Here is a 19,731-nt window from a genome sequence, read left to right on the forward strand (position 1 = left end):
CGTTTACGTCACAGGCGTGGGCTGCCTCAGCGTGCGGGGCGGGGCATCGGAGAAGGCGGCCGCTGCGGAGGCTCGCAGACGATGAAGAATTTGATTGGCGGTTTGAAAACGGCGGTTCTCGCCGGGGCGGTGGTGGGCGGGCTAAATATTGGAGCTTGATCTGGTGTGGTCGCGAGCGGATGACGTCACGGGTTTTCGCGGGAGACGTTCGAAAATGGGTTTTGTGCAATAGATGGGTGAAGTGAGCTGTTTCACGGGGTTTCCGGGGAGTAAGGAGGATTAGGCTGGAGTTTTGAGCGAGAGGTGGTGTCACTGATTTTGGCGCGACTGGACGAAGGAATTTGCTCCGCCAGAAGCGGACCGGTAAGGAAGCCCTGTGGAACCAGGATTGGATCACAGGGTTCTCTGACAACTTGTAAGAACTGGTATCTCCTCTTCACCGCCTTTCCCAGCCCTTGCTTTGCAGTTTCCACATACGTGTGAGAACCAGAGATGGTTTTGCTCTTTGTTTTTGGGACTGACAAAGGGTCAATTCTCCACTGTCATTTGGTTACACAGGATCATGGTAATTAAACTTTGGCAAATGAAATGGGAGCTTCTTTTGGTTATCTGGACTGGATGCTTTCTTAATAAGCTATCGGGTTCGTGACTCTTAAATCTGTGAATCATTTAGGGATTCGAAAGATCCTGCTTGTTCCAAAACAAAAGGACCAAAAACATCTCGTCGTACTTAACAGAAAACATCTCATTTTAGTGATAACACAGAATTTTATACATAAATCTATAACGCAGCACAATAATGTATGTGTGAAGATATGTATATATTTCTGTACTTAAGTATCACAGAACATCTAGGGTCTCCATGCCAAAAACTCATTTGCACATTAAGCTTTCACCCACTAGAGGTGGGTCAACACTTGAATTGTTTTAGAGATATGGATAGATGAATACTTTCAGAAAGCTTTTTATCTTTGCACCTCACTGAAATATATGATGCTTTTCGCTAAAAACGTTTTTCCTGTTTAATGGTAAGAAAGAGGTGTTGACTCACCTTTGAATGTGGGAATTAGGGCTTCTTCTAAATATTTTAAGAGCCAGTTAGTCTTTTTTTTTTCGATGTCTAGTCCTATAAACTAACTTACCACATATATGAGTTTGGACCTCCTCAGTTCCTTTTAAATTTTAAACAAGTAATATTTCTAATTTAGGAAAACAACGGGTAATTTTATTTTGCAATTTGTAAATAGCATATAAGCAATCCTAAATTAGTAAACACTGGATTTCTAATATGTAAATTGTGATGGTAATAATTACTTTTCAGGATTATGAGATGATAAATATTATATGTAAAGTATCTAGTCCCATTCCTGCCTGATGCAGTAGGTGTTCAACAAATAGTCACATAATGTAGTTTTTGTGAATATGAGCACCAGAATTTAGACTACTTAATTTTGAATTCTGAATCTGCCATTTATTTAATTCATGATCTTAGGCAGATTACATACCTATTATGCACTTCAGTTTCCTTTTTTGTAAAATGAATATGAAAAATAGTATCTATACCATAAGGTGTGAACATTTAAACAGTGTCTAGCATATAATTGCACTGAGTAAATAATAGCTGTTATTAAAGGGGCTTAATGTTAACAACTGCCACATGCCAGGCATTGTTTTGACACCATGTAGTCTTACCTACATATATAGGATGTCTAACCCATTCAGTGGCTAGAAGCAAGTTGCTATAAAAGCAGCAGTGAATGATGTATTTCTCTGGACCTCTCTGTTATCTTCTTGGCATTCATTGGACATCTAGCAATCCCGTGGGCTGCAGGGGAGGGATATCGGATATGGGAGTTATGTTTCTGAAACGCAGTGCCTCTGTAGGTCTGGGTCCTGTCCTGTGCACTGTGTTGTGGGGCAAGTATTCACATCTCATTTGCGTACCCCTTGCCACACCCTTTCTCCATTTGGCAGCCAGAGCAATCTTTGTAAAACCCAAGTCACGTTATGTAATCTTATTCTTAAAATCCTGCCTTGGCCTCCTACTGTCTTTATAGAAAGTCCAGGCAACTTAGCATAAAACAGAAGGCCCCTTGAATCCTGTTATTGCTCACTTTTTCAGTGTTATCTCTCACAACTCACTGTCTTACACTTGATTGTACTAGAGTTCCTTGATTATGCCTTGCTGTGTCTTCCACAGGCTTTTGGACATGTTGATTCCTATTTGGAAATACCTTCCCTGGCATTTTTCCTTGGTTAATGATTATTTCAGTTTACAGCTTAGATATGTCTTTCAGGGAACCTTGTTTCATGCCCTAGACCGAGTTGGGTGCCCCTCCTGTGCTTATTCCTGCTACATTTTATTGTAATTACCGTTTATTACCCTGCTATACTGAAAATTCCTTGAGACTAGGAATAGTATTTTGTTCAATTTAGTATCTCGGCCTGGCACAATGTCTGGCACGCAGTAAGTACAAATATATGTGATTTATAAATAATATGTAGGTGGCCTGTTTTTGTATATATTATATGTATATAGGATGAATTTAATCCAGAATTGCAAATTATAGCTTTATTGAATCCGTCTGGGTTTCAAATTTGAGCGTGTATCACTATCACCTGCAGGGCTTGTTAAATTACAGGCCATCCAGCCCCAACCCCAGACTTTATAATTTAATAGGTCAAGACCCAAGAATTTGAATTTCTAACTGGTTCCCATGTGATGCTAATGCTGTTGGCCCAGGGACCTAAGGCAGTGGTTAAAAATAACTTTCCTGGGGTTTCCCTGGTGGGGCAGTGGTTGAGAGTCCGCCTGCCGATGCAGGGGACACAGGTTCGTGCCGCGGTCCGGGAAGATCCCACATAACGCGGAGCGGCTGGGCCCATGAGCCATGGCCGCTGAGCCTGCGCGTCCGGAGCCTGTGCTCCGCAACGGGAGAGGCCACAACAGTGAGAGGCCCGCGTACCGCAAAAAAAAAAATAATAATGATAATTTTCTTTGGCATCTCTACTTCTTCAATTCACCCTCTGATTTTAGATTTCCAAATTTGTCCGCAGTAATAATTTTATCCAATAGCGTAGGATAACTACAGTACTCACTGCAATGATATTGGAAAGGTTTTTCCTTGGAGAGGTATTATAATGTATATTTGGTCTTAAATACTGTGTTATATTGACTTTAAAATGTAAAATGAAAAATTTGAAATGCAAGAGGGCCATCTTGTGGTGATCGTAGCAACTCAGAAAGTTTTAAAAATTGAAACTTTTTCTGTAAAGAATCAAGGTTGGGGGGAAGGGAAGAATCATATTTTCTGATACATACTATGGCAGCTGGAAAAATGTTTGCAGCCTACTAATTATTTTATATATTTTACTTGGTTTTGTCTTTACTTGGCAAATTCTTTTTCCACAGTGTAGTGTCACTATTCTATCGTGTCCTCAGTGGCAGATAATTTGATTACACCTGTGGGTTTTTTTTTTTTTTTTTCCTTGGCCATGCTGCATGGCTTGTGGGATCTTAGTTCCCTGACCAGGGATTGAACCCGGGCCCTTGTCAGTGAAAGCGTGGAGTCCTAACCAGTGGAGCGTCAGGGAATTCCCTATACCTGTGTTTGCCTTGATAGTTACATAGTCTCAGGACGCTTAGATGCCTCTCTCTGGTCAAGAGTTTGTGGGGGAAAAATTGTATTTGATACTCTGTTCATCAGGGTTGAATATTCTTTGTCATTTTTCATTTTAGGTGATATAAATTGTTGAATGACCACTGATTATTTTCTGGACCTGACTATATAATTTCAGAAGAAACAATGGAAAGCCAAGAATTTATTGTAAGTCTTACCAGTTTTCACTATTTCCTTTTTTCTTCCTTCTTTCCATGTTTCACAAATGTCTTGCCAGATTTAGCAAAAAAACCTAAAATAAATTAAAAAAAAACCAAAAACCCAAACCTAAAAGAAGGGCACTCAGTTGAAATTGAATTTCAGATAAACAGTGAATAATTTTTTAGTATTAAGTATGTATGTCCCAAATATTGCCCTATATTGTGTCTGGCAACCCTACACATTGGTTATACAAAGTCCTTTGGAATAAATTCTTTGGAAGTTTGGGACCAGGAAATAATTTCTTTCTCTTGAAGGACTGGCATGACTCTTCTAGATTAGTGGTTCTTAACCTGTTTGGTCTCAGGACCCTTTTATACTCTTAAAAATTATTGAGGACCCCAAAGAATTTTTGATTATGGGCCTTATATCTAGTGCTGTCTTTCATATTAGAAATTATAATGGAAATTTTTAAAATGTTTATTAATTCATTAAAAATAATAAGCCCATTACATTTAACATAGATTACATTTTTAATGAAAAGTTTATGGTCCAATAACAACAGAAACGTATTGTAAAGAGTAGCAATGCTGTGCATTTTTTGCAAATCCCTTTAATATTTGACTTAATAGAAGCCGCTAGATTCTCAGATCTGCTTCTGCGTTCATTCGGAAATTGAATCTTGCAATATTGCATATATATAACCTTGGGAGCTTCTACTAAGTACATGATCAAAGGAGTGAGATTGAGATACATACAACATCATGAAAATAGTTCTGACTTCACAGACCCCTGAAAAAGTCTTGAGGGGGACACCTCCAGGAGTCTCTGTACTCCTGGACTTTGAGAACTGTACAATTTTTTCCATCCCACAAATGACTAGGAAGCTCAAAATAGTTTTTGTTGCTCAGTTAACTTTTCAGTTTCTTCCTTAGGTTTTACCTCTCCTTTCTCCCCTCCCTTGCCTTTTGCTACCAGGTATTTTTTGTTGTTGGTGTTTGTTGTCATTGTTATGATATCTGTGCTTTTATTTTGATAAAAGATGTCTTCAATATTTTTTGTAGGTAGGAAGGGTATAAAAATATATACATTTAATACTTGTAAATAGAAACCATTTCTTTCCTTTGTACTTTTGGAAATAAGGTACTATATACTCATCAAAAGATGAAGAAGTCAAAAGTGTGGCAAGATGGAATTCTGAAGATCACTCACTTAGGAAACAAAGTAAGTGCATAGCAGTTGACTATGGAGTCTAAGAGTTGGGTTCTTGCCTTTTGATTGAATATTAAGAAAACTCTGTAGATGATAAAATCTTAGATATGTCCATAAGCTGATGTGATATGAAAACAGAAGTTGTCAAATGATTCCCATACCACAGTGATTCATTTGTGCATTATAAAATTTCAGTTAATACTATTTAATTGGGCTTCCCTGGTGGCGCAGTGGTTGAGGGTCTGCCTGCCGATGCAGGGGATGCGGGTTCGTGCCCCGGTCCGGGAGGATCCTACATGCCATGGAGCGGCTGGGCCCGTGGGCCATGTCCGCTGAGCCTGCGCGTCCGGAGCCTGTGCTCCGCAGCGGGAGAGGCCACAACAGTGAGAGGCCTGCGTACCGCAAAAAAAAAAAAAAAAACTATTTAATTTCTTCAGATTTTTTTAAAATTAGATTTTCTATGAAACTTTTCAGGAATTTTAGCACACTTTTTTCTTTTGTTTTTTTAAATTTATTTATTTATTTATGGCTGCTTTGGGTCTTTGTTGCTGTGTGTGGGCTTTCTCTAATTGCATTGAGCGGGGGGCTACTCTTCACTGCAGTGTGTGGGCTTCTTACTGCAGTGGCTTCTCTTGTTGTGGAGCATGGGCTCTAGGCGCACGGGCTTCAGTAGTTGTGGTACGTGGGCTCAGTAGTTGTGGCTCACGGGCTCTAGAATGTGCAGACTCAGTAGTTGTGGCACACAGTCTTAGTTGCTCTGTGCCATGTGGGATCTTCCTGGATCAGGGCTTGAACCCATGTCCCCTGCATTGGCGGGCAGATTCTTAACCACTGTGCCACCAGGGATGTCCTGGCACACTCTTTTTCTTTGCAGGTAATAAGAGTTTAACTATACAGAAAAAACTACTATTAAAATATATTTCTAGGGCTTCCCTGGTGGCGCAGTGGTTGAGAGTCCGCCTGCCGATGCAGGGGACACGGGTTCGTGCCCCGGTCCGGGAAGATCCCACATCCCGCGGAGTGGCTGGGCCCGTGAACCATGGCCGCTGAGCCTACGCGTCCGGAGCCTGTGCTCCGCAACGGGAGAGGCCACAACAGTGAGAGGCCCGCGTACCGCAAAAAAGAAAAAAACAAAAAACAAACAAACAAAAATATATATATTTCTAACATAATAATGCTCACAGTGTAATGGTACACACAGAGTTGACATACCATTTTAGAAAAGCTGCCAATTTCTGAAATTATGTATAGGATTCTTCTATTTTTGGATTTTCTTTGAATCTGTTATTTTATTATATGATCCTATGAGTCTTGAGAAAATTATTTACCAGGATAATCGTCAACCCTGCTAGATATGGTGATCCTTCCTTGGGTTTCCCACCCTGATTATCTCCATCTGTCAAATTTTCATGTTCTCCTCTTATCAGTTCTCGTGACCTTATTTAACACCCTTGTCTCTTCCATTCTTCACAACACTTCTTCATTTGACTTCTGTGACACCATGCTCTCCTGATGTTGCTTACTGCCCACTTCTGAGTATTTTCTGTGGGCTCATTCTCTTCCCATACTTAAAATTTTTAGTCAGGACTCAGGATTACATGCTCTTATATATAAAGATATATAAATTATCTCTGTCTCTCTCTCTTTGTTACTCCCTCTATGGAGAAGACAGAGATTTATTGTAAGGAATTGGCTTATGTGATCATGGAGGCTGACGAGTCCCACCATCTGTAGTTGGCAAGCTGGAGACCCAGGAGAACTAATAATGTGGTTTTAGTGTTTATGCCAACAGGCTTGAGACGCAGGAAGAGCCAGTATTTCAGTATGAGTCAGAAGGTAGGAAAAAACTGATGTCTCAGCTCAAAGACAGTCAGGCAGGAGGAGTTTTCTCTTACTTGGCTGTTTTGTTCTATATAGGCCCTCCACGGATGGGATGAGGCCCAGCCACAGAGCAATCTGCTGTAGTCATTTATTTTATTGAGGTATAGTTTTGACATTTAAGTTTCAGGTGTACAACTTAATGATTTTGATATTTATATACATTGCAGAATGATCATAATAAGTCTACTTACCATCCATCACCATCCATAGTTAGAAAAATTCTTTTTCTTTTCTTTTCCTTGTGATGAGGGCTTTTAAGATTTACTCTCAGCAACTTTCAAATATACAATACAGTGTTACTAACTATAGTCACCATATTGTATATTATATCCCCATGACTTATTTATTTTGTAGTGGATATTTGTATCTTTTGACCCCCTTCACCCATTTGGCCCATCACCCTGTTTTGATTTCTTTAAAAAAAAACTTATCAAGTGCTTACTGTGTACCAGGCATAATGCTTTAAATGTATCAACTTACTTAGTCTTTATAAGTCCCGTATTAGTTACGTACTATTTTTATCTTTATTTTATTGATGATGAAGCTAAGGCTCAGAGAGATGAAGCCCATAGATCTCACAGCTAGAAAGTGGAGGAGTCGTTTATTAATTTAGATTTTTTGGCTCCAGAGCCCATGCCCTAACCATTCTATTGTTTCTTTTAATATTACTAATTTAAAAGAAGAACTTTATTATAGATGAGTTGATAACATATAGGACACATTGACAAGATTGTGGCCTCCTGAATGAAGCCAGCAGTTAAAGATCTCCATATTCTGTCCTTATTCTACATATCTATCACTCTGAAATTATCACTAAGAGAACATTTTTAATGTAGAAAGACTACTTATCATTTTTTAAATTAACATTTGATTTATTAAAACAGAAAAGTAGGAATTCCCTGGTGGTCTAGTGGTTAGGACTCTGCGCTTTCACTCAGGTTCAATCCCTGGTTGGGGAATTAAGATCCCGCAAGCTGTGTGGCGTGGCCAAAGAAAATAAAATAAAAGAGATGGTAGGGAAGGAAATGAGTACTGTTCTTTAAAAACAAAAAAAAAGAAACAACAAAAAACCAGAAAAGTAAAAGAAAAATTAGTTTTGCCTTAAGCCTTCAATTTCAGCTTACAGATCCTATTCAGTTTATAAACCTAGTTTAGTTTAACTTTTAGTTGAGTCCTAGCTTAATATTTAGTCAACTTAAGTCAAACAGGCTAGATACTTTTAAACTAATCCATTCACTGTCCAATGCTGTTCTGTAAAACTCTGGGGTTTTTTTTTGGGTGGTCTTCCTATTCAGTTAAGGCCAAGTCTTTAAAATCTTATAGTTTGTGTTATGTTAAAAAGACATATGATTGGATTCTGCCTGTCATTCATGTCTTCTTTTGGCACAAAATCATAAGTATTAAGGTTATGCTAGTGGTATTATCCAACTTTATCTTCAACTATAGCTTATATTTATTGAGTGTCCATTATATACCTCACACTGATAGGTTACAGGAAAGCAAGATAAATACAAGTTAGTCCCAGAGAGTTTTTCTATGATCCAGGAAAATTAATAATCTCATATCCTAACCCTTGTTCCCAAATCCAAACTGTAAACTGTAAACTATTGTTTACAGTATTTTTCTTGATAGTAATGCCTTTTCTCTATGTATTCAGATCCTTACTGTCAGGGTTATTCATCTTCCATTAACTGAGTCATCATTCAGTAAACATATATTGCTGCTGGGCAGTGGGAAAATTCAAATAAGACGTATGGAAGCAGTGTAGAAGAGCAGTTAATGTCAGACATTAGCCTGAATCCTGCTCTTCACTTACTAGATGTGTAATCTTGGCAAGTTATTTAGTCCCTCAAGGCGTATAGTCTCTTCTTTGTAAAATGGGGAAAATGATACTTCATAAAGTTTTCTTGAGGATTAAATAAGATAACAAACCTCTTAACGAAGTACCTGGCACATTTTAAGCATGCAATAAATAGTAACTGTTATAGTTTTTGTCTTCAAGGGAATTTTATCTAAGTGCCTAAGGATTAGAGTATATACAGAGATATGCTTAAGGGTCTATGAGATTACAAATGAGAGACATCAAAATTGGACTCTGGTTCAGAGAAGTCTTTCCAGATGAAGAGTATTTTTTTGAGTATTTGTTTTGTTTTGTAAACAAAATTGATAGGTCGGAAGGAGGGGAGCTGAAGATTGAAGATTGTGTCATTGCTGTAACGGTGTTGAGGTGTGGAACAGTGTGAAATATTTCTGGGGAATTATAAACAATTGACTCTGGCTGGAATGAAGGTCCCATGTAGGCAAACTGTAGAATACACAGCAAAAGAGGTAGGCAGGAGCCATATCATGAAGGACTTTGTGTGCTCAGCTTGAGGAGCCAGTGAAGAATTAGGAGTAGAAGAATGACATAATCATGTCTCTATTTTAGAAAGATCACTCTGGCAGCAATGTCTAACATACCTTTTAAGTTATGTAGGATGAAAGATTGGATTTCGGAAGACAGTTATAATAAAGAGGCTATAAAATAATGTAGATGAAAAGTGATGGGGGTCTGACTAAGGAGGCCTTAGCACTGACAATGGAGAGAAAGGATGATTAGAGAGAAATTGTGAAAATATTATAGAATCTTAAGGTCTTGGATATGGAAGGTGAAGAGAATCCAGAATGACTTCAGGTTTCTGTATTATGATTATGGTATTGAGTGAGATAGGATATCTGAAAAAGAAAAGAAAGTTTAGGGGGAACAATGAAGATTTACAGTTTCATTTTGAACATACCAAATTTTCAGTGTCATCAAAACACTCAAGTAATTGGCGATAGGGACCTGGAACTCAGGAAACAGTTTTGGGCTACTGATGCAGATTGGGAGTACTTGGCATTTAGATGATATTTGAAGCTCCTGGAGTGGATTCGTTCATTCATTTATTTAACAAATACTTTTTGAGCACCTGTTAGGAGTTACACACTGTTCTAGCAGATGCAGCAGGTAACAAAACAGTTAAATCCCTGGCTTTGTGGAAATAACATGGAGGAGACAGACCAGTAAACTAAATGAAGATGTATGTCTAGTGAGTTAGGCAAACAACAAGTAGAGTGAGCAAGGGTAAGAATGAAGATAAAGGGGACTATGTAGGCCTTATTGGCTAATGTAGGGACTTTTGTCTTATTCTTTGGGAGCTGTGGAGACATTTGAGCAGAAGTGTGACATGAATTTTGTGCATAATATGCTCAGGGATGGAGAATAGAATGTAAAGAGTAGAGAAGAAAAGGTAGGAGACCTTAGAAATACCAAAATTTTTAACTGCTTTATTGAGATATAATTCACACATTTTTCATTACACCCATTTAAAGTATACAACTCAATATATTCACAGAGTTTTGCAACTATTACTGCAGTCTAATTTTAGAATATTTTTGTCACCCCCAGGAAGAAATACCATAAAGGCACTACTCAGTCCTAATCTACTTACTGTCTCGACACATTTGTGTATCCTGGACTATTCACATGAATGGAATGATACAATAAGTGGTCTTTTGCAAATGACTTCTTTCATTTAGCATGTTTTCAAGGTTCATCCATGTTGAAGCATGTACCAATACTTTATTCCTTTTTATTGCTGAATAATATTCTACTTTATGGATATATCCCACTTTGTTTATCCATTCATCAATTGATGAACTTTTTTGAGTTGTTCCTACTTTTTGGTATTATGAACAATGCTGCTCTGAACATTTGTATGCAACTTTTTCTGAAAACATGTTTTCATTTCTCTGTACGTATATTGTACTTAGGACTGGAATTGCTGGATCATGTGGTAACTCTGTGTTCAATCTTTTAAGGAACTGCTAACTATTATCCAAAGTGATGGAAACAGCAATGTTTAAGGGGCTAGTAGAGAAGCCGCTATGAAAAATGGCTAGAGAGCTAGAGAGACACGAGGAGAAAGCCAGAAAATGACAATCACCTTGGTTTCCTTTTTCTCCCATATCCTGCATGTTCGATAAGTTTTACTCTTTATGCCTCTTATACAATTGTCTTATCCCAGTGCTAATGACTTATTTCAAACTCTAATTATCTCCTTGATCCTTCATATCACACCATTACAATAATCTCTTTACTGATCATGTTTCCTGTTTTGCCTCCTGTAACTCATTCCAATTCTGTCTTCTCCCTGATTCCATTCCAAGATTCTCCTGGTAGGGAATAAGTTGTTGAATTTATGTGTATGCCTTTGCTCTTTTGCACACACTGAATGGATGCTTAGAAAACATTTGAGATAGATGCACTTTCTAATCCAAGTTTACAAAGTGGGTAATCCTTTCAGTACATGATTTACTTATATAACAATTTTTGATTTGCTTTGAAGATGTTTAAGAAAAGTGGAATTGTGTTGTGTCCCTTTTTAACATTTTTAACACTTTTTTTGTTTTAATATAGGCAATTCTATACGATGACAAAGGAGAATGTTTGGAGAGTTTATTTCTTAAGTGCCTTGAGGTATTTTAATTTATCTTATTTTTAAGTTATTGTTAAATCTTAATTCCTTTGTGAATATTGTTAAATAGTATAGTAATGGTACTAATACTAGTAATTATAGCTAGTATTTATTGAACATTTATTATTAGCCAGACTCTGCTAAAAGCTTTTAGGTATTTTTTCATTTAACCTTTATACAACCCTGTGATTTTTTTTTTTTTTTTTTTTTGCGGTACGCAGGCCTCTCACTGTTGTGGCCTCTCCCGTTGCGGAGCACAGGCTTCAGACGCGCAGGCTCAGTGGCCATGGCTCACAGGCCCAGCTGCTCCGTGGCATGTGGGATCTTCCCGGACCGGGGCATGAACCCGTGTCCCCTGCATCAGCGGGCTGACTCTCAACCACTGCACCACCAGGGAAGCCCGGACCCTGTGATTTTTATAGATTAGGAGTATAGTGCTGAAAGTTTAAATAACTTGCCCATGCTTATAGAGTTAAAGTGGTAAGGCTGAGATTTGAACCCAGAAAGTGACTCTAAATCTATTATGTGGTTTTGATAAGCAGAGACCTACAGTGGGATATATTTTGTGAAATTATTCCTATTTAAAATATTTTCTCAAATATTTATTCCATGTTTTCCTCTGTTGGAAAATGGAAGGGAATATTTTAGTGTAAAGATTAAGGATATTAGAATTTGTTTGTTCTTGGTTTATTTCCCACTTTCACATACTTCCTAGCTAACCTAACCTCTCTGTGTTCAGCTTCTCGGCTGTCAAATGTAGACCGGAGACAGCCTACTCAGTTGGTGGGAAAGTTAGAAATAGCTTAGGCAAAGTGCTTAGCAGTTTAGTACAGTGATTTTCAAAGTGCTAAAATGCATACATATTCTTATTATCACTGTGTTGATTTTGGCCATGGTACTTAACCTGTTTTTAAATTTTATGACAGTAGTGGTTGTGGAATTTTTATACTTACCAAAAGAGGGTCTTGGAGAAGCACTGTTTTAGTAGATACTTAGTGATGGTAATGACTGTTGTTATTGTTTCATTTAAAATTATTTCATGAGTAAAGATTGAGCACATTATCTGTGATAATACACAGATTTTGTATATTATCAACTAGGTTGATAATCTTGTGTTTATGCTGCAGTCAGAAGTGGTCGCAAGTGTTGTATTTGTTAATTAAAGTGATTAAAAATTCTCTCTTGGGAATATGATTAAGAACTAACAATTAATAATTTGTGATAATTATGAGTATGTATGTAATTCACATTAATTTATAAAGATATATATATAACTGATTAATAACTTTAATTGTTTTTTAATTAATTTTTTTAGCTGCAATGGGTCTTTGTTGCTGCGCACAGGCTTTTTCTAATTGTGGCGAGCGGGGGCTACTCTTCATTGCGGTGCACGGGCTTCTCATTGCAGTGGCTTCTCTTGTTGCGAAGCACAGGCTCTAGGTGCGCAGGGTCAGTAGTTGTGGCTCACGGGCTCTAGAGCGCAGGCTCAGTAGTTGTGGCACATGGGCTTACTTGCTCTGCGGCATGTGGGATCTTCCCGGACCAGGGCTCAAATCCGTGTCCCCTGCATTGGCAGGCAGATTCTTAACCACTGCACCACCAGGGAAGTCCCTAATAGCTCTAATTTAAAAATTACATTTAGATTTATGAATTCTAGGTGAATTGAGAGGAGACATCTTTTCCTTGCTTGTCTTTGTATCCTCGGCATGTAACAAAAGTTCTCACATAGGTTCCTAATATGTATTTTTTTTAGTATAAATTTATTTATTTATTTTTCGCTGTGTTGGGTCTTCGTTGCTGCGCACGGGCTTTCTCTAGTTGCGGTGAACGGGGGCTACTCTTTGTTGCGGTGCACGAGCTTCTCGTTGAGGTGGCTTCTCTTGTTGCAGAGCATGGGCTCTAGGCATGAGGGCTTCAGTAGTTGTGGCTCACGGGCTCTAGAGTGCCGGCTCAGTAGTTGTGGTGCACGGGCTTAGTTGCTCTGCGGCACATGGGATCTTCCCGGACCAGGGCTTGAACCCGTGTCCGCAGCATGGCCAGGCAGATTCTTAACCACCGCACCACCGGGGAAGTCCCCCTAATATATATTGTTGAATAAACAAATTAGTGATTTTTTGTTGTTGTATTACTTTTTTTTGTTCTTGTTGATAGTTAACTAGTGCATAGTAATCAATAATTTAGTTATTGATTCATTCATTCAACAACTATTTATTGAATATCCATTGTGTCTTTGCTTGTGCTAGAAGCTTATTGGAACACATAGGTAATCAAATAATTAGATGTATATGATCTTGATGTTAATTCTTTAAAATTTAGGTGAAACCTGGAGATGATTTAGAAAGTGATCGATACTTAATCACAGTTGAGGAGGTTAAAGTTACTGGAAGCACAGCTGTCAAACAGGATGTTGTTAAAGAAGCACCAGCATTGAATTCAAAGAGGTTTATATCTTCTGGCCGGTCCCTTGGGTGTCAGCCTGCTGGTTTAAAAAGGAAGTTTGCTGTAAGTTTCTCTGTTGAAAATAATAAATCAATATATATTTATAAAATTGTTTTAAGAAGTAGTGAATTGTGAAGCTATTGTACTGTATGATTAAAACAGTGCTTCATAGTATATGCTTAGGTAGGAAGGAAGTAAACATTAATCTTAATACAAATGAGTATTTGTATTTTAGCTTAGCAAACTTTATATCTTAATTATTACCTTGTAAAACATCCACATTCCTTTTTCTTTTTTTTTTTTAGTCAGTTCATTTTACATTTTCTTTATAGGATATAGAACAGCTAATAATTGTTTAATATTTTTAGGGTTTTCAAGGACCGCGTCAAGTGCCGAAGAAAATGGTTATTACAGAAAATAATGAATCGGCTGTTTCATTTGAAGCTAAGAAGCCTGGTCCTATTTTTCTTCCTCCATTCTACAGCACACCTCCTTTGTTTTCTACATTTGGCAAGAAAGATATAAATAATATACCAACAGACCCTGAGAACGTTGTCACTTACAAGAACAGAGAGAGAAATGGCATACCTTTTTCTTCACTTGTCTCTACTTCGTCCTTCAAGGTTAACCCAGAAATGCTATGTGAAGAAAATTATTTTTGCTCTCCTGTCAGTTTTGTAAATAAGCATTCAGATTCTTTACTGACCAATGAGCCCATGAAAAGAGATAGTTTGGTATCTCACTGTTTAGGAGTTTCACAAAATATTAGAAGCAAAGCCCAAATATTAGCTCTTCTGAAGTCCAAATCAACTAGTATGTCTAAGGAACTAAATTCTGAGATTACAGGACATTTCCCTCAGATGCAACCACAAGGAAGTTTAAAAATTCCTACTAAACCAAAGTGCTTAATTGAACAAGAAGAGTATGCTGAGGTGAAGAGCACAGAAAGTTTACACTACCAGCATCAATCAGAAAATACCATGAGAAATAAAAGCCGGTGGGCCATGTATTTATCCTCACAGAGTTCGCCTATACATTCCTCTACGGTAGATGGAAATGATATAGAAAAAAAACCCAAGGCCCAAGTTGGTAATTTAAACTTGAAAGACCTTTTAGTGCAAAAAAGGATACAGTTCTTTGAAACAGGTGCTGAAAATGGAAAAAACTATAACGAAGACAAGCCAGTAGATGATAATGATCAGACCTGGGATCAAGAAGGAAAATTAGAAATTCCTTCATTCTGTGATAGCAGCAGCTTACCAGTTACCTGTAGTAACGCAGAAAATGATGGCTTTTTATCAGAATCTGACATTCAAAAAAATAATAAAAGACCTCTTAATCAAAATGACCAGATGGGCATAAAAGGGTCAATTCTCATTAGAAAAAAAGCTCAGGAGATAGATATACGTGGAACACCAGAAAAGGAGTATAAACATCTACAAATTGAATCTTCACTAAGTAACAATTCTGGGATCTCTGATGATAATAGGGACATATTTTCTAAAAGTAGTACTAATAATGAACTCCTTAATAATATTCATGAACCTATGAGTAATGTAACACAGCCACTTGTGGAGGTCACATTTAATCTAAAGAATTTTGAAACCAGTGACACTGAGGAGGAATCAGAGGAAAGCAACAGAATTTCCCAGGATTCAGAGGGTTGGGTGAAAGAAACTTTGGTTAATGACGGCAATTCAAGATGTGAGAATATAAGCTGTAAAGAAGTTGGCAGTGAACACTTGCCTCTCTTAACGTCTACTGGGGACAAACTATCAGAGACATTTCCCATGAAAGAGATTCTGCCATCACAGTTTTGTGATAAAACGTGTGTAGGTTTTGACAGAGGACCTTGGAAAGCTGGAAACACTGGAAAAGAAATAGAGGAGGAGTGGAGTGACACATTAAGCAATTTTGACTCATCCTTAGAGTGGACTGATGATGTATATGCAGAAAATAATGAAGGCAGTAATAAATCTATTAGTGCTTCATTCCCAAATAAATCTGAAAGTATAAACACGAATTTACATATTCCTCATTTTTTAAACATAGCCACTCATCAGAATCCTGAAAAAAACCTATTTTCAGAACAGGCTCAGCCTCGGCCTTTTATTATGGGAAGTGACTTGGACAAAAATTCCAAACAGGTTTTACCATTAACCTCTAGCAGTGACAACAGTATCCAGCTATTAAATGCCAGTCAGATTCACTCTGAAGAATGTATTGCACTTGATAAATCACATACCCAAGTTTCCAATTCTTTGTTTTACCCTTTGGGAAAAAAACATCCTATTTCCAAAGACACAGAATCACATGTTCCTGAATCTGAAGACTTGGGAAGGACTAGAAGTTTACCCCAGGACCATATTGATGTAGAAACTGCTGGAGAAAGCAAACAATACTGGAATAATCCTAGACATTCTTCAGAACTTTCCAGATTAGTAAATAGCATTTCCCTATTAAAATCATTGTCTGAACACAGTACGGCTTTGGAAGGCTTGGAAGTATTGAAAAAGAGGAATACCGCTTTTAAACAACAAGGAACTCGGCAGACCGATGAGCCAGATAGCAATCCTGAAGGTTAGAATGTCATGTCTGTTTTGGATTGTTCTCTTTATAGTTCAAAGGATGAGGAGATATTTGCTCTGGAGGCTACATTAAGAATTACATGGTATTTAAATAGGTAATACATGTACTTGATAAAATCAACTGTAATAGAGGATAATATAGTGAAAAGTAAGTCTCCTTCCTACCACAGCCCTTCAGTCCACTCAGAATTAGCAGTCTTCTTCCAGAGTATTCTTTCAAAAATATGTTATGTGTATATAAGCATATATAGGCACATATAAGCAAATATGTGTGTGTGTTATAATCCATTCCTGTCGTTATACATTTTTGGTCATGTGCTAGGAGATACTTTTTTAAGAAAAACGTCATGAGCTCATATTGATATCTCTAACTCCAGTTCTAAACCACAGGGTTCTTCCTTTCTTCCCTTCATTCCATAATTGTGTTTCTTTATTCTCAGAGTGGAAAGGGTCCTGGTGCCCAGCAGCATCAGTATATTTACTTCCTCAATTCTATGGTGTGCACCAAATGGTTTCCAAATTGTTAAACCAATATCACTACTGGCAAAAAAATTTGTAAAGCTTACAAATTCCTTGGAGTTTTTCTTTGTTTCCATTTTTTTTTAAACTGGTTGTGTTTTGTTTCTTTGTTTGTGTTTAGAGTATATCCTGAGAGTATAGAGTTGGAGTATTATGTTCCAAAGTTATTGGGTACTTTTTTTTCTTTACCGTGATTATGTTATCATTTGATATATAGTTAAGTTCATCGTCTATATTTCGTATGAGGATATAGTTGATTTATTCTTTAAAAAATTTTTTTTTCTGACTATGTAGAATATTAACTGAGTACAAAAATCAAAACTGTATAAAGACATATACTCAGATTCCTTCCTTATGCCTTCCATCCTATTCCTACCTGCTGTAGGTAACCAATATATCATACTTGTGGTCTGGTTTTTATTTTTTACTTTTTTGCAAAAATAGACACCTCCCGGTATAAATTCTTGTTTCCCTTTATTCAACATAAGATACTGTGCTCTGTATTCTTTAGCACCTTGATTCTTTTCACTTAATAATATATCCTGGAAATCACTACCTATCACTTCATAGGACTCATCCTCATTTTATTTGTTTATAGCTATATAATATTTTACTGTGTGGATGAACCATCATTTTTGCAACCAGTCTCCAGTATTTTGCTATTGCAAATAATGTGACAATAAGTAACTTTATATATCTGTATCTATATAACTGTATGGACTTTTTGCATGTTACTGCAGGTATGTCTTCAGGGCAAATTCCTAGCAGTAAGGTTGTTGGGTAAAGTTGTGTCTTTGTTAGATACTTCAAAATTCTCTTGAAGGAATCATACCATTTCTCATTCCCACCAATAATGTATGAGAGTGCCTGTTTCTCCATAGCATTGCCAGTAGAGTATTTTGCCAAGCTTTTGAATTTTTACCAATCTAATAGATGAGAAATGAGAGTGTATTTTAAATTTGTATTTCTTTCACTACAAGTGAAATTGAGCTTTTCATGTGTTTAAGCATCATTTGTATGTCTTTTTTCATGAATAGTCTGCTCTACTCTTTTGTCCAGTCTTTTGATGGTTGTTGGTCTTTTATTCTCTTTTACTTGGAAGAGCTCTTTATGTATTAGAAATAGCAGCCCTTTATCTATGTTGCAGATATTTTCTTTCAGTATGTCATTGATTGGTCTTTTGACTTGGCTTGTGGAACGTTGCCAATAGCATTTTTTTAAAGAAAAATAATATTATAGGACATAAATATTATGTACACATGAATGTGAATGAACAGTGTACTCAAAAGTTAAAATTGAACTCTTCTTTGAATATCTCAAGGAATCCCTGAGAAAAATAGGAATAAATTATTGTACCTAGTAAAATGTTTCTTTCAAATGTAGTTAAATATGATGACTATTATTACAGTTTATTTTCTTTTTTTAAAAAATAAGTTTATTTATTTATTTTTGGCTGCATCAGGTCTTCGTTGCTGCTTGTGGGCTTTCTCTAACTGTGGCAAGTGGGGGGCTACTCTTCGTTGTGGTGCGCGGGTTTCTCATTGTGGTTTCTTCTGTTGCGGAGTACGGGTTCTAGGCATGCAGGCTTCAATAGTTGTGGCATGCAGGCTCGGTAGTTGTGGATCACGGGCTCTAGAGCGCAGGCTCAGTAGTTGTGACGCATGGGCTTAGTTGCTCCGCGGCATGTGGGATCTTCCCGGACTGGGGCTGGAACCTGTGTCCCCTGCATTGGCAGGCGGATTCTTAACCATTGTGCCACCAGGGAAGTCCCTACGGTTTATTTTCTAAAAAATTAAAAATAAGAAGAAACCTATTGAAAAATAAATATGGGTAGATGTAGTTATGCAATGTCATATAAGGATATAAATTCCTAATATGAAGGTTTAGAAATTACAGAATTTAGTTTTGGGAAATTTATTCTTTTTTCTCATCAAGTTGGAAAAGAGGATTACAGTTGATTCTCATTATTTGTGGTGGTTGTGTTCTATAAAGTTGCCAAACAGTGGATTAGTGAAAAATAGGCCATTGCTTTTTGGAGAAATGCAGGGTTAGGTTCCTTCAAACCTCTGGTCAGAACATTTTCATCAACTGATCAGTACAAAACCTTGTTTTATGTGTGTTTTCATTTAAAGATTCCTTATTTAATATATATTGGTGATCGATTAACACTGAACTTATGACCAATAGCACTGTAACTAACTCATGCCTGAATGAAACTTACCACATGTTTCCTACATAAGGGACGTCAGAGCCTTCTTGCACTTAGGAACACTAGGCAGCACTATGCTTAGGGAACATTTTAAATAGCAAAGTCACCAATAAAAAGCCCCCAAATATGGAAAATGTACTAAATAGATCACAAGAAGGACACTTGTTTGTAGCATGAGGGCTGGAATTAGAAGGCAGAATGTCGCCTTGTTCTACCTCAGCTGGGAATGTGCATGTCAAGCAACTCACTTTTTGTAGCTCTGCATGTCTGCAGATGACCTCAGAAACACAGTATTGATTTGGGGGTTACAAATAAATTTTAGCAAGTAGGCGGAATCTGTGAATAATGAGGATTGACTGTATTTTCTGACATAAATATATTTCTCTAAAAATGATTAAGTTGGTTTTCTTGAGACAATTTGAGAATTGGAATTATTTTTATTGGAATATAGCAAATGACTTCATGGATTTTAATACAGAATTAGAAAAGAATCTGTTTTACCACCATTTTAGAATGTGTGAAAGTGTTAAAAAACATTTTCTCCATTATCTTCAAGTTTTCGTGAGATG

At 37.2% G+C, this 19,731-nt stretch overlaps 1 protein-coding gene across 1 annotated transcript in view; it reads left to right on the top strand.

Annotated features, from left to right (window-relative positions):
- The first annotated feature begins 215 nt into the window (after nucleotides 1-215).
- Nucleotides 216-19,731, top strand: part of ZGRF1 (zinc finger GRF-type containing 1) — a 70,836-nt gene continuing 51,320 nt past the window's right edge. Inside the window, exons 1-6 of the mRNA XM_060299094.1 lie at nucleotides 216-363; nucleotides 3,740-3,827; nucleotides 4,962-5,042; nucleotides 11,350-11,409; nucleotides 13,724-13,909; nucleotides 14,215-16,426. Coding sequence (XP_060155077.1) covers nucleotides 3,807-3,827; nucleotides 4,962-5,042; nucleotides 11,350-11,409; nucleotides 13,724-13,909; nucleotides 14,215-16,426 — 2,560 coding nt within the window. The 5' untranslated portion in view covers nucleotides 216-363; nucleotides 3,740-3,806. The remainder of the gene's footprint in view (nucleotides 364-3,739; nucleotides 3,828-4,961; nucleotides 5,043-11,349; nucleotides 11,410-13,723; nucleotides 13,910-14,214; nucleotides 16,427-19,731) is intronic.

This window comes from Globicephala melas, chromosome 5 (genome assembly GCF_963455315.2).
Source record: "Globicephala melas chromosome 5, mGloMel1.2, whole genome shotgun sequence".
Taxonomy (NCBI): Eukaryota; Metazoa; Chordata; class Mammalia; order Artiodactyla; family Delphinidae; genus Globicephala; species Globicephala melas.